At 41.2% G+C, this 13,768-nt stretch overlaps 1 protein-coding gene across 3 annotated transcripts in view; it reads right to left on the bottom strand.

Annotated features, from left to right (window-relative positions):
• The window catches only part of ZNF184 (zinc finger protein 184), a 33,709-nt gene extending 20,418 nt beyond the window's left edge, over positions 1–13,291 (bottom strand). Inside the window, exons 1-4 of one of the 3 annotated variants that reach the window (XM_023741398.1) lie at positions 13,249–13,291; positions 12,784–12,881; positions 12,431–12,581; positions 7,123–7,211 (exon numbers count right to left, since the gene is read on the bottom strand). In XM_023741398.1, coding sequence (XP_023597166.1) covers positions 7,123–7,211; positions 12,431–12,437 — 96 coding nt within the window. In that variant the 5' untranslated portion in view covers positions 12,438–12,581; positions 12,784–12,881; positions 13,249–13,291. Of the gene's footprint in view, positions 1–7,122; positions 7,212–12,430; positions 12,582–12,783; positions 13,212–13,248 lie in introns of those variants that run through there. The other 2 variants (XM_023741399.1, XM_023741397.1) reach the window with 2 other exon arrangements.
• Positions 13,292–13,768: the final 477 nt, after the last annotated feature.

Genomic DNA, 13,768 nt, shown 5'->3' on the forward strand with positions numbered 1-13,768 from the left:
CTAGTCTTGGGTTGTTATCTAATGTTACTGATTTTCTAACCGGAGGACTCCTTTAAGTATTTCTTGTAATTTTGGTTTTTGCAAATTCCCTAAACTTCTGTTTATCTGGAAATGCCCTAATTTCACCATCGTATTTGAGAGATAGTTTTGCTGGATATATAATTCTTGGCTGCCAGTGTTTTTCCCTCAAGGCTTTATATACGTCATCCCATTGCCTTCGTGCCTGCATGGTTTCTGCTGAGCAGTTGGAGCTTATTCTTATTGACTCTCCTTTGTAGATGACTTTTCGTTTATCCCTAGCCGCTCTTAAAATTCTCTCTTTATCTTTGCTTTTGGCAAGTTTCATTATGCCTTGGTGACCTTCTTTTGGGATCTACCTTATGTGGGGTTCGATAAGCATCTTGGATAGATATTTTGTCATCTTTCACGATATTAGGGAAGTTTTCTGCCAACAAATCTTCAACAATTCTCTCTGTATTTTCTGTTATCCCCCCCGTTCTGGTACTCCAGTCACTCGTAGGTTATTCCTCTTGATAGAGTCCCACATAATTCTTAGGGTTTCTTCATTTTTTTAAATCCTTTTATCTGATTTTTCCTCAAATAAATTGGTGTCAAGTGCTTTATCTTCAGTCTCACTAATTCTGACTTCCATTGACTCAATTCTGCTCCTATGACTTTCTACTGAGTTGTCTAATTCTGAAATTTTACTGTTAATCTTCTGGATTTTTGATCGCTGTGTCTCCATGGATTCTTGCAGCCTGTTAAATTCATCATTATGCTCTTCTCTAATCTTTGTTATTTCCTCTACTGCGTGTTCTGTGTTTTGCTGAATTTCCTTCCTAATTTCTGAAAGACTTCTGTATATTAATCTTTTGTATTCTCCCTCTAGTAATTCTAAGAAATTTTCCTCCTCTGGAAAATTTTGAGATTCTTTACTTTGGGAGCTTGCTGAAGCCATCATAGATTGCCTCTTTATGTGATTTGATATTGACTGTTGGCTCTGAGCCATCAATAAGTTATTTATTTATGTTTGCTGACTGTGCCCTAGCTTCTGGTTTTGTTTGGATATGCCCAAATAGGCTACTCGTATGACCTAGTTTGATTATTTTCACCTTTGAAGGTTTAATGTCCTGCCTGTCACCAGGTGGTTAGATGTGTGTCATGGATTGAATTATGTCCCCCAAAAAATGTGGGTATCAATTTGGCTGGGCCTTGATTCCTGGTATTGTGTGGTTTTCCTGTAAGTTGTAAATCCTGCCTCTATGATGTTAATGAGGGAGGATGGGCAGCAGTTGTGTTAGTAAGGCAGGACTCAGTCTACAAGATTGGATTGTATCCTGAGGCAATGTCTTGAGATATAAAAGACAGAAGTGAGCAGTGAGATAGGGGGACCTCATACCATCAAGAAAGCAGTGCCGGGAGCAGAGTGCGTCCTTTGGATCGGGGTTCCTACGCAAAGAAGTTCCTAGGCCAGGAGAACACCGAAGAGAAGAAGGCTGACAGACAGAAAAAGACTTCCCCTGGAGCTGACGCCCTGAATTTGGACTTTTAGGCTACTCTGACTGTGAGGAAATAAACTTCTCTTCGTTAAAACCATCCACTTGTGGTACTCCTGTCAGAGCACCACTAGATGACTAAGACAATCTGTTACTAGGTAGGTGAGCTCAGGAGTCCGCCCACTACTCCTGTATGGAGTCAGCTCAGGTCCCCAGGTAGAAAGCCACCATGTGTGTGGTATAGGCTCTCACTTACAATCCTAGACAGGCATGGGTGATTGGTGCAGGCACAGGCATCTGGCTGCAGCAGTGGGACACACTCTGAACAACGCAGGGGGCTGACGGCTGCCCCCGAATGTCCAGGAGGAAGGCGTGCCCCTGTTACCTAGAGCACGTAGGTGGGTGGGTTTTGCAGCCGGACTATGAGCACCTAATGCTATTGGCTGTAAGGACTGGGGGGCACCTCTTATTCATGCGCCCCTACCGCAGGTCGCTAGGTAGCATAGGTGGAGCCACCAGTCTTCAGGCCTCTGATGTGGGTAGGTGAAAACCCCACTTAATGGGCAGAGCAGTGTCAAATGTCAAGAACCTGCCACTTAACAGCTGAAACAGCTGAAGTTAGAGTTCTGGTATATGCCCTGTTGTACTGTGGTAATGAGGACCTACACTGTTGAGATAGGCCCACACAAGTCTATGCAGAGGTAAAGGCGCTCAGAGTCTGTGGATCCCTTATGCCTGTGCCTAAGCCAAGGAGCTGTGCCTACCCTGGGTTCCTGGCTTAGGGGAGCCAACAGTTTATTTTTTCCTGTTTGTTAACTTGCTCACTCTCCCAGGCCAGAAGAATGGTTCTGGGCACGTGACAGATCCTACTTCCAGCCCAGGTGACTCAGCAATTGCTGAAGCCGGTCCAGGACCCAGTGCAGAGCAGGGAGCTGGGAGATAAATGGGAGAGAGGTTTTTCCCTAAGGGGGGTGTTTTCAATCCATGCAGTAGGCCATATGCAGTTACTTCTCTTTCGCTGATGAGGGCTGCTTCTCACTGGTTCTGGGTGGCCAGGTAGAGTCTCTGCCTCTGCGTCTCTCCTGGTGTGCAAAGTGTGCCTCCTAAGCATGGCTGCTTGCCTGCCTCACTGCTCCCCCAGGAGCTGCTCATGCCTGAAAGGCTCAGGCTCTCACCGGGTCAGGTCTGGCAACTCCTGGCTGCTTCTGAACCATCTCTCCCTCCCCCTGCCACTCAGTCCAGTTCCTCAACTCTGCCTTTGATGTTCAGGGTTCCCAAAGCGCCATATATAATCGAATCACTTTTTTTTCCCAGTCTTTGTTGTAAGAGGGTCCACCAGAAGCATCTGACTACTCTGCCATCTTGGCCCCACCCTGATTTGTGTATTTTTTATGTATGTATGTATCAAAATATATGTGTAAGTTTATATGTAATGCTTCCAACTCCTAAAGACAAATAAAGATCAGATTTATAAAGATACTGATAATAAAAGACAATAATAATGAAAACTAAAAAACAATGAGGTATACGACTTAACGTCAGAACCCAACTGAGGACAGAGTTGTCGGAAGAGAACCCCATCATAAGTCGGGGACTATCTATAATCTCTTTCACAGGAAGATATGGAATATCACCAAGTATTCAGAAACTAGGTAGCACACTTCTAAATAACCCATAGGTCAAAAAAGAAATCAAAAAGGAAATTATAAAGTATTTTGACCTAAGTGAAAATGAATACAAAACATCAAAATTTGCGGGATGCTGCCAAAGCTGTCCTTAAGGGGAAACTTATAGCACTAAATACCTCTATTAGAAAAGAAGAAAGGTTTCAAATCAATGATTTCAGCTTCCATCCTAGGAAACTAAAAGAAGAACAAATTAAATCCAAAGTAAGCAGAAGGAAGGATATAATACAGGGCAGAAATCAATGAACTGGAAAACAGGAAAATAGTAGAGAACACCAGCGAAACCAAAATCTATGATAAAATTCTAGACAGAAGGCCAGCAAAAAAGAGAGAAGAAACTAATTACCAATATCAGGAAAGAATCTCTACAGATTCTACAGACATTGAAAGTACAAAAAGGGACTGTTAGGAATACCATTATGCTGATTAATTTGACAAATTAAATGAAATGGACCAGTTCCTTAAAAGACATAAAGTACAAAGCCTATTCAAGAAAAAAAAAACCTGAAATGTCAGAAATCAATTTAAAAAATTGAAATTGAAATTAAAAACCTAACAACAAAAAGTTCAGGCCCTATAACTTGACCGGTGTATTCTACCAAGAATCTAAGGAAGAAACAGTGCCAAATCTACTCAACTTTTCCAGAATATTTAAGAGGAGATAATACTTCCAAACTCATTCAATGAGGGGAGCATTATCCTGATACCAAAACCAAAAGCATTATAAGAAAAGAAACCAAAAAAACACAAACCAGTTGCCATCAAGTCAATTCCAACTCATGGAGACCCCGTATATTTCAAAGTAGAACTGGGCTGCACAGGGTTTTCAATGGCTGTGATCTTTCAAAGTAGATTGCCACAGCTTTCTTCCCAGGTGCCTCTGGGTAGATTTGAACCACCAAACTTTCAGTTAGTAGACAAGTGCTTACGATCTGCATCACCGAGGGACTCATACAAAAAGAAAACTACAGACCAATATCACTCATGAACCAAGATGTAAAATTCTCATAAAAATTTTAGCAAATCTAATCCAACAATATGTCAAAAGGATAATACGTCCTGACTAAGTGGAGTTTATCTCAGGAAAACAAGGTTAGTTTAACATTTAAAAACCAATCCATGCATTGCTTAAGGGGTGACTAATTAATAACATATCAATATTGGTTCATCAATCGTAACAAGTGTACCACACTAATGCAAGATGTTAATAACAGAAGAAACAATGTGCACAGGAGAGCACAGGTGTATGAGAACTCTCTGTATCTTCTGTGCAATTTTCCTCTAAACCTAAACTGCTGTAAAAAATACAGTGTATTTAGCAATGATAAAGAACACTGATAAAGATGAATCCACAAAACATCTCACAACATGGATCAATCTGGACAACATTATGCTGAATGAAATAAGCCAATCACAAAAGGACAAATATTGTATGAGATATTTGTCTTACAAAAGTCAAGAAAAGATTTACACACAGAAAGAAACATTCTTTGATGGTTACCAGGGATGGGAGGGAGAGGAAGGAAAAATCACTAACTAGACAGTAGATACATGTAAATATCGATGAAGGGAAAGACAATACACAATATGTGAGAAGTTAGCACAAGGGGATCAAGACAAAGGAAGACACTGAGAGGTACACAAGAATAAAGGCCAACCAAGGTAAATACTATAACATATACAATCCTGCAACAACAGTAATAATAAATAATAATTTACCAAAGGATACACAGATATGTACGTTAAATAGATATGAGAAGTTGTATAGGACACCTACGTGGTTATACAGATTTGGTTGTGGATATTTCTACATACATATATGTAAGTAGAGCATGTATATTCATATATATAATAGAGCACTTAGGGGGCACAGTTATGGAAACTTCTTAGGCATAACCAAACACCCTGCAGGACTAAGCTACTGGGCTTGAAGGCTAAGGGCCATAGTCTCGGGGGTCATCTAGGCCAATTGGCATAACACAGTTCATAAAGACAATGTTCTGCATCCTAGTCTGATGAGTAGGATCCAGGGTCTTAAAAGCTCAAAAGCTGCCATCTATGATGCAATTACTGGTCTCTTCCCATCTGGAGCAAAGGAGAATGACGAAAACTGAAGATTCAAGGAAGCAATTAGTCCAAGGGACTAATGGCCCACATGAACCATAGCCACCTCTAATCTGAGGCCAGAAGAACTAGATGGTGCCCAGCTACCACTACCAACCACTCTGACCGGGACCACAATAGAAGGTCCTGGTTCGAATGGGTGAAAAATGTAGAACAAAACTCAAATTCATAATAAATAAATAAATAAATAAAACCAGACCTACTGGTCTGATAGAGACTAAAGGAACCCCCAAGACTATTGCCCTAAGACAACCTTCTAACTGGAAACTGAAGACACTCCTGGAGGCCACCTCTCAGTCAAATAATAGTCTGGCCTATAAAATAAACAGTAACACCTGTGAGAAATGTGCTCCTTAGAATAATCAACTGTACTGGACCAAAACGGCAGCGTTTGCCCAAAAGCAAAGATGAGAAAGCAGGGAGGGGCAGGAAAACTGGACCAATGGTAACAGGGAACCCAGGGAGGAAATGGTGAGAGTGCTGACACACTGCAGGGATTGCAACCAATCTCACAGAACAATTTAAATATATAATATTGATAGAAAAACTTTCACCTAAAACACAATAAAATGTTCCAAAAATTTAGAAAAAATAGTGTATCTAAAAAAATATGTTCAGTGTATTGTCACAGTATACTTCAATAAAAAAGTGATACAAAAAGTACTTGAGCTGAAAGTAGCAAGAAATGGGACCATTTCCTTGTAAAAAGATTAAATTGTGGGCAGGAAAAAGTTTAAGAAGGATTAATGTAGGGTTTGAGGTTGATTATGGCTGCTGGAGAAACTATTAACCCTGTTTTGTCTAAGTCTCAGTCAGTTATTGGATTTTCCTAAAACATTTTATCATGTCACTTTCCTCCTCAAAAAGCATTAATGGTTCACAAATGGCCTATAGAATAAAGCCATCAGCTTCTCATCTAGACATTCAAGACCTTTCATATTCTAATCTTATTCAACCATTTGTTTACCACTGCCAAAATAAACCATTTCCTCCACATTGTTCTGAATCCTGCATAACATTTATTTGTGAACCTTGCTCATAATCTTCTCCATATCTAGAATTCCTCTCCTTACCATGTTTCACTTGTTCAAATATCCAAATGTCATCCACCTTTGAGAGGTACGTCAAATCCTAGTTCCTCCATCAAACTTCCCTACTACCTCCAGATCTTATATATTTTTCCATTCTTTCATTTCCACAGTACTCGACTTACAACGTATTCAAGTTACGCCAAACTGCACTTATGATCATCTGTTTTTTTTTTTTTTGTACATCTGCTCATTAGTAATATGTACTACATACAATGCTGCAGCGCGTAATCTGCTAATGTTATCATTCTCACACCAACCTCCAAAGACAAACAAAAATCAGATTAATAAAGATACTGATAGTAAAAGGCAATAATAATGAAAACTAAACAAAAAAACAAAACACAAGGTATTCAACTTATGTCAGAACTGACTTAAGACAGTCATCAGAATGGAACACTCCGTTTAAGTCAGGGACTACCTGTACTCATTTCACCTTTCTTATATTTACCTGTTTTTTTTTAACAGTCATTTTGGCCTATGCAAGGATCAACTTTTGTACCTCTTTTCGTCTCGCATCCCTGAAGCATAGCAAGATAATGAGCAAGAGATAAGGGTGAATATGTTAGTTAAAGCTGGAGAGGCAGAGCTAGTAAGGCGGTCATGGGCAGGTGGGAGTTCCGAATGAATTGCCAATATTGGTTTTTAGCAAACATTCTCCAAGGCAAACAAAGAATATACAATCCCACTCTAGGGACTAAAATGACATTTCAGGAAATTCCAACTTACCTGAAAACTGGCTGATGGGACAAGAGGGGTCAGTCCCTCTTTATCTGTACGTCCCCCTTGGAGAAGAGCAGAGTCTGGAGAGGACAGATCTAGAGGAAGAAGAAGCCACAGTGAATCCTGTCTAACTCAGCTGCTCCCAGCAAATCCATAAAATCCACTTACTTTTCTATTTGAAAATAACAGAAACTATACTTCCTTTACATTAAGTGAGGGAAAATATTTCTGCTGCCTTCTCTACTACATATAAAGTATGAAGAAATAATCAGACTACTTTCCAAGAGTCTTCATAGGCCCTGTGAAAATGTACTACTAATGCAAATTAAATATCACAGTGACATACTATGCAACCACCAGAATGGCTAAAATTAAACAGACATGGTCAGTACTACTGCTGGCAAGAATGTAGAGCAACTGGAACTTTTATACACTGCTGTGGATGTGCAAATTTATCGACCACTTAGGAAAACTGTTTGGTAGTATGTACTATAAAGCAAAACATATGCCTACTCTATGACTCAGCAATTCCATTCCTATGCATACACCCATGGAAATGAGTGCTTACATCCACCAAAAGACTTGTACAAGAATGGTCATAGCCAGTTTATTCATACTATCCCAATACTGGAAACAACCGAAATGCCCTTCAACGGGAAAATGGATAAGAAACTGTGGTATATTCATACAATGGAATACCATTCTACAATAAAAAAGAACAGGCTATTCATATACCTAATAACATAGATTCATCTTATAAGCATAATATTGAGCAAAATAAGCCATGCACAAAATAATATATATTATATGACTCCATTTATATGAAATTCAAAAACAGACTAAACTGATCTACAGTGATGGAATTTAGAATAGTGGTTACCTGTAGAGGAGCTACTGACTGATTATGGGCACAAGGGAGCCTTCCGGGACATTAGAAACATTCTATACCTTAGCGTTGAGTGGTGGTTACAATGGTAAATCCATATATAAAAATTCATTAATTCACTTAAGATTTACACACTTTGCTATATGTAATTTATACCTCAAACAAAAGCACATTTTGCTCTTGGGGAGGTCTATTCACAGAGTACTGGTTGACAGGAAAGTACAATTCTCAAAATGATTTCCCTGGTGATTAACTGTATATAATTACACAAGTCTCTTGTCTTCTCCAAGCTTCAATTTCCTCATCTTTAATAGTGTGGAGACAAATACCTGACAAACGTAACTTTAAAAACTCTCCCAAGGAGGAAATAATGATGGAGAAAACCAAACTAGGTGTACTTGTTTCCACAAAGAAGTAGACAGGAAGAATTTTCTCCCCTGTGAAGTTTGATGTATGCCAAAAGGCTAGAAGAGGAAGATGTTTCTGGATATAAAATCTGAATGAGATACAGGTGGTTTGAAACAGAAGGAATAATAATGCAGCAAGAGATGCTCGGTAAAAATCAAGGAAAAAAAGGCGGGGGGGGGCAGGAAGGATGAAGGATAACTACAATCACAATATCCATACACTAATGCATGAGTTAGGGGCAATAAATCAAGTGAACTTATACCTGAACAAAAGGAGGAAAACACAGTATCTCAGGTATTACCAAGGTTTACTGAGATGGAACTCGTAACTGGAATAAGACCATCAAACTATATACCATTTGCCATCAAGTGAACTCCAACTCATGGCAACCCCATGTGTGTCAGAGTGGAACTATGCTCCATAGGGTTTTCAATGGCTGATTTTTCAGCAGTAGACCGCCAAGTCTTTCTTCCAAGGTACCTCTGCATGGATACAAACCCCCAACCTTTTGGTTAGCAGTGGAGCACCACCCAGGGACTCCATCAAACTATATCATTTAAAAAACAAACAAAAAACTAAAAAGTAATTCATTGTAAGGACATCGGGGAACCTGAATAATAAGAAAAGCTGAACAATCAGAAATAGAACCTAGGTCCTCTCAGGGGATCCAAGCTGGACCATTAATCAGCAGCCTCTTTGGGATACCACCATCAGGGTAGGTCTACCACCACCAGCTGCTGTGGAGTCAATTTTGACTCATGGTGACCCCATGTGAGTGCCATCTGATTTTATTCCCAATATTCAAATGCCAGAGAGATTCCAATGGCCTAGTGTGGGTTTCATGAGCAAGCCTTGGTTAAAAGAGGGCTGGGTATAAGTTATTTAAAATTATCTGACAGAAACAGATGGACTAACTGAATGCAGTGCAATAATCCTGACAGTGAAACCTGAGGGAAACTGCAGATTAAGCCAAAAAGGAGAGAAAAAAGAAAGCAGCACCATGTTGCAAAAATGGTGTGTGGACGTCAGACTTTGTCTAACTTCACAAGGGGAAAGAGAGAGAATCAAGGTCAGCATCAGCCCAAGGCTGATTCCTATGAGGTGAAGGTCAGACATACCTCCTCTCTCCAACCTTTTTACCGTCGCTCCCACAGCACTCCGCTGAGTTCGATAATTTATTGCAATGGCCACACAGAACTCACAGATCATACAGTTATGGGGTTTATTATGGAAGTACCAGGTTACAACTCGGCATCAGGATCAACAGGCTACAACTGAGGATCAGAATCATGAAGCATGTAGGCAAAGTCTCCCTTCTTCAGTGCAGGACAGCTCTCTCAGCTCCTCTCAGCCGTGCAGGGCTTCTCTTGGTCCCCTGAGGACAGGCTCCTCTAGGCCCCCTCGGGATAGATCTCCTCTCTCAGCCCTCGGCCTCTACTCTGCTCAGGCAAGTATTACAAAGCTCTTTTAGCACTGCCAATAAGTGCCCAGAAGCACCCTACTCTGCAAGGAAGCCTCCTGCCTGAAAATGCTCAGCTCTCTCGCTCTGTGGGTCAGGAAGCCCACTGCACCATTTCACGCTAGTCTCCTGGTTCTGCTGCCACTGCTTCTCATCATCTCACGCTGTCTCTGGTGTTACAGCTCTGTCTCCTGGGTCTAGGAGGTTCTCAGCACAGAGAGCCTAGGTCCAAAGGACACACTCTGCTCCTGGCTTATTCTTCATGGTAGTGAGCCCTCCCCCTCTCCCCCTAGCCTCTGGGATGGCTCATTTTAAGCCTAGCAGGATGGCAAAACTGACCTGTTAGAGTTCCATACACTTTATTTGCACGGTCCCACCTCCACAAGGGTTCCATGCACCTTATTTGCATTATTAATAAGTTGTCCAATCCCACTGATGGGCCACAAGCACCTTATTTGCAGAGTCCCACCCAATCATTTTGTAGGAGTCACAAGATCATGAATGACTAGAAGGGCCATATTAGGTAATTCACTACACTGAATTGCTGACAGCGCATGCCATGAACTGTTTAGGCAAGTGGGGGTGATGGATAATATGGAGGAAAGCTAGAGTGGTTAAAGTGGTTCCAACTGTCTGGATAGGTATGAAAATCCCATTTTATAAAAAGTGTGTTAATCAAGAAATTCTTGATTTATCTCAATAGTCTCATGCCTCAGAAAGTAGAGCAATAAAGGGAACTATTACTCTCAACTTAATTTTGAACAGTAAGAAAAAACTGTTTTGTGGCAGAAATCTTGAGTAAAAAATGAAGATGTTATCTCAGAGTTTTGAATAGTGAAAGAAAATGTTGTGCATGGACAGATATATAACCAAAACTTTAGGAAAACAGAATCAAAAGAAATGTCTCAGTAAAGTCAAGTAACAGAAACCAACAATGGTAACAGTTACAGAAACCAACTTAGTGCCTGGCACATAGTAAGCACTCAGTAAATGTTAGCAAGTATTATCATGATTACAAGGGACATAGGCTCAAAATAATAGTAATAATAATAATAAAATCATGTTCTTATTTCTCAATTGCAGCTGCTGATTTGTAATAAAAGTTGATTATGTCGAAAACAAAAGGACATAGGCTCAAGAAGGTTAGTTCTAATTCTACAATCGTGAAAGATACCAAAGAAAAAAAAAGACACTTAATGATACTATTCTGGCTCATTTAGGAACTGAGAATTAAAAAGAACATTTATAAAATATGAGAGGCAAGGAACTGAGAAGAAATACTAAGTATAACTCAAACATATGAATATATATGTATAATGTTAAGGTTTCCAATGATATTATTTTTAACACTTGAAAAAAAGACAGTATGCTAATAAGTTAAACCATACCTAACTGCCTAACCATACCTAAAGAATGTAAAGACAATGCTAATGCAGAAGGAAATCTATAGTGACATGTCACAGGGGTCTGTCTGTACCCTGACCTGTTCAATGACATGTAGAAAGAAACAGAAGGAATACTCATTAAAATCTGCTAGTTACATAAAGTTGGAAAGAAGAGTTAAAAAACTGAATAACTAAATTAGGATTCAAAATTATTCTGACAGACTGGAAAACTTGGCCAAAAAATTGAACAGGCATAAATGTGAAGTACTCACATTAAGGATAAAAACAACCCCATTACACAAGGATGGTGTAAATCTAGTTCACTGCAGTTTATGTAAAAAAGATCTATGGTTTGTGGTACAATATTGCTGGTTTTCACAAAGCATATACAATCTGACACTAATCAGCAGAAGTATAAGCAAACAGAAAAAACAAGTACATCATATCTTTGGGTATTTTCAAAATATATCTAAAGAACTACATTTATTTTAGGTGCTACATTTTAAGAAGAAAGCTGATAAACAGGAGAATTTCCAAAGAAGTTCAGATTATCATATTACGTGAAGACCCATCAAAGGACGAGGCTATTCTTCTTAGAAAAGAATTCGTGAGGAGGAGTTGTAACAGCTGAATTCACATATCTGAAAGTCAGGATTGTGAAAGAAAGAGCTGACAGGTCTTTCACTTTGGAGACAGAACTAAGATCAACACAGAAGTTACTACGGCAGGCACTTCTGTCAAATATAAAGAAATAAAAAGAGCCAACAAGGGAATTTAAAAAACAAACAAAACCTGTAGCCAATCAGTCTGAGTTCAATGCCACACTTCTCAGGCACAGGCTTGACAGAGGACATCACCCAAGGATATTTTAAAACTGATTCTTGCATTGAAGGGATGCTTACCAAGATTTTCTCTGACTGCAAGATTACCATTCTAATATTTAATAAATTGAAGTCCAGTGGGGTTCGCAGACATTCTGTATCGTTGCTCCTTTTAATTAACTCTTCCTCCAAGTCTCTAAGAGTCTCTCCCTATAATGTAATTGTTTCCTTTCTTTATTCCCTAAGCATACTGTTCCCTCCTTCTGTTACAGCTCTCAAGTATTTCATTCCCCCGTCATGACCGTTCTCTTGACTCCATCATCCCGCTCCCCCCATCCCCAGTTATTCCCACTACCTTCCATCTCAGGAGCTCATCCTGTTCCTCTGGAACATAGGCAATGGTTTCCCAGACAGCGTCCCCTCCAGCTGGGATCTCAGTCTGGGGTCAGATGTCCAGCTCTACTTGCAGGCAGTCCGAGCCCTGACATACGCTGAGTTTGGCTGCCCTAAAAGACACAGGGTGCAATCAGCAGCATCCGTCACACAATCACACCTCAGTCTTGTAGAGTGGCCAAGAGGTCCCGGACAAGGGAAGCGACCCGAAAGGGCACAAGACAAGCATGTGGCGGTCCCGCTAAACAAAAATAGAGACCGAGTAAGTAGGTTGAGCCCAGACCAAAACACAAAAACAAAAAACTTTGTGCCTACCCTAGAGTCTGGTCAGAGGCGCACGAAGACCCAGCCTGGTCCCTCCGTACACACTCCAGGGCTCACATCCCCGCCGGTTCGAATACAGGAAGACACACCTGTTGCGAAGAGGAAAAGCTGGGAGATAGACCAGCCAGGCGTGGCCCGGCTCCTGTCCTCCCTCAAGACTGGAACAAAAGAACAAAGCCCTCCAAGGGATCAGGGCGGGCCCGGCAAACGCTGAGGGAGGCGAGGGGCGTCCCTGCCCAGGATTCTCTAGCTATCTCCCACTGAGGCCGCTCGACAGTAAGCCAGAAGAGTGACGTCACGCGCCCAAAGGTCCGGCGGTTGCCATGGTGCTACCTGTTCTGCCCCCCTTCTCTTCCCCGCCCCCAGCAAGCTCTACCCACACACTCTGATTCCGAGTCCGGAAGCACGGGGGCGGTGCGAAGGGAGCCAAGGTAGCTGGACTTGCCGAGCGCCCACCTCTTTTCACGCCTACAGCCGGTTTCAACAGCCATTTCCGGTCGGGCCGAGAGAGCCCCGCCCCTCCCACGCAGGCTGCGTTTGATCGCGCCCGGCAGATACACGGAACTACTATTCCCAGAATCCTCCACGATGACGTTTCTAGATTCCATTTTCCGGAAGCCTTTGCTGGCCTGCGCGTTTGCGCAGCGCGAGGTCCGGCGTCTTATCTGCCAGTTTCTAGCCCTTGCGTGTGTCACGTGCGGGTATGCGTTAGGCCAGTCCCCTTCAAACTTCTCTGACTGGGACTGGTTGGAAGAAATACTTATTTGCATACATATAATTTAAAGACCGAAACAAGCGTTTCACAAAACAATGTTTACCTTCACCACCTGTCCGGCATTCTATTTTGTGTTCTATTGCTTTGTTGTTTTAAAATGCTTGTCATGACCCATGAAACTGTTCTCACGATTTTAGATGGGTCGCTCAACCCACATTTTAAGAAATGCTGAAAGAAACCAAGAGGTGGCGTTACCGTGTT

This window comes from Trichechus manatus, unplaced genomic scaffold (genome assembly GCF_000243295.1).
Source record: "Trichechus manatus latirostris isolate Lorelei unplaced genomic scaffold, TriManLat1.0 scaffold00180, whole genome shotgun sequence".
NCBI lineage: Eukaryota > Metazoa > Chordata > Mammalia > Sirenia > Trichechidae > Trichechus > Trichechus manatus.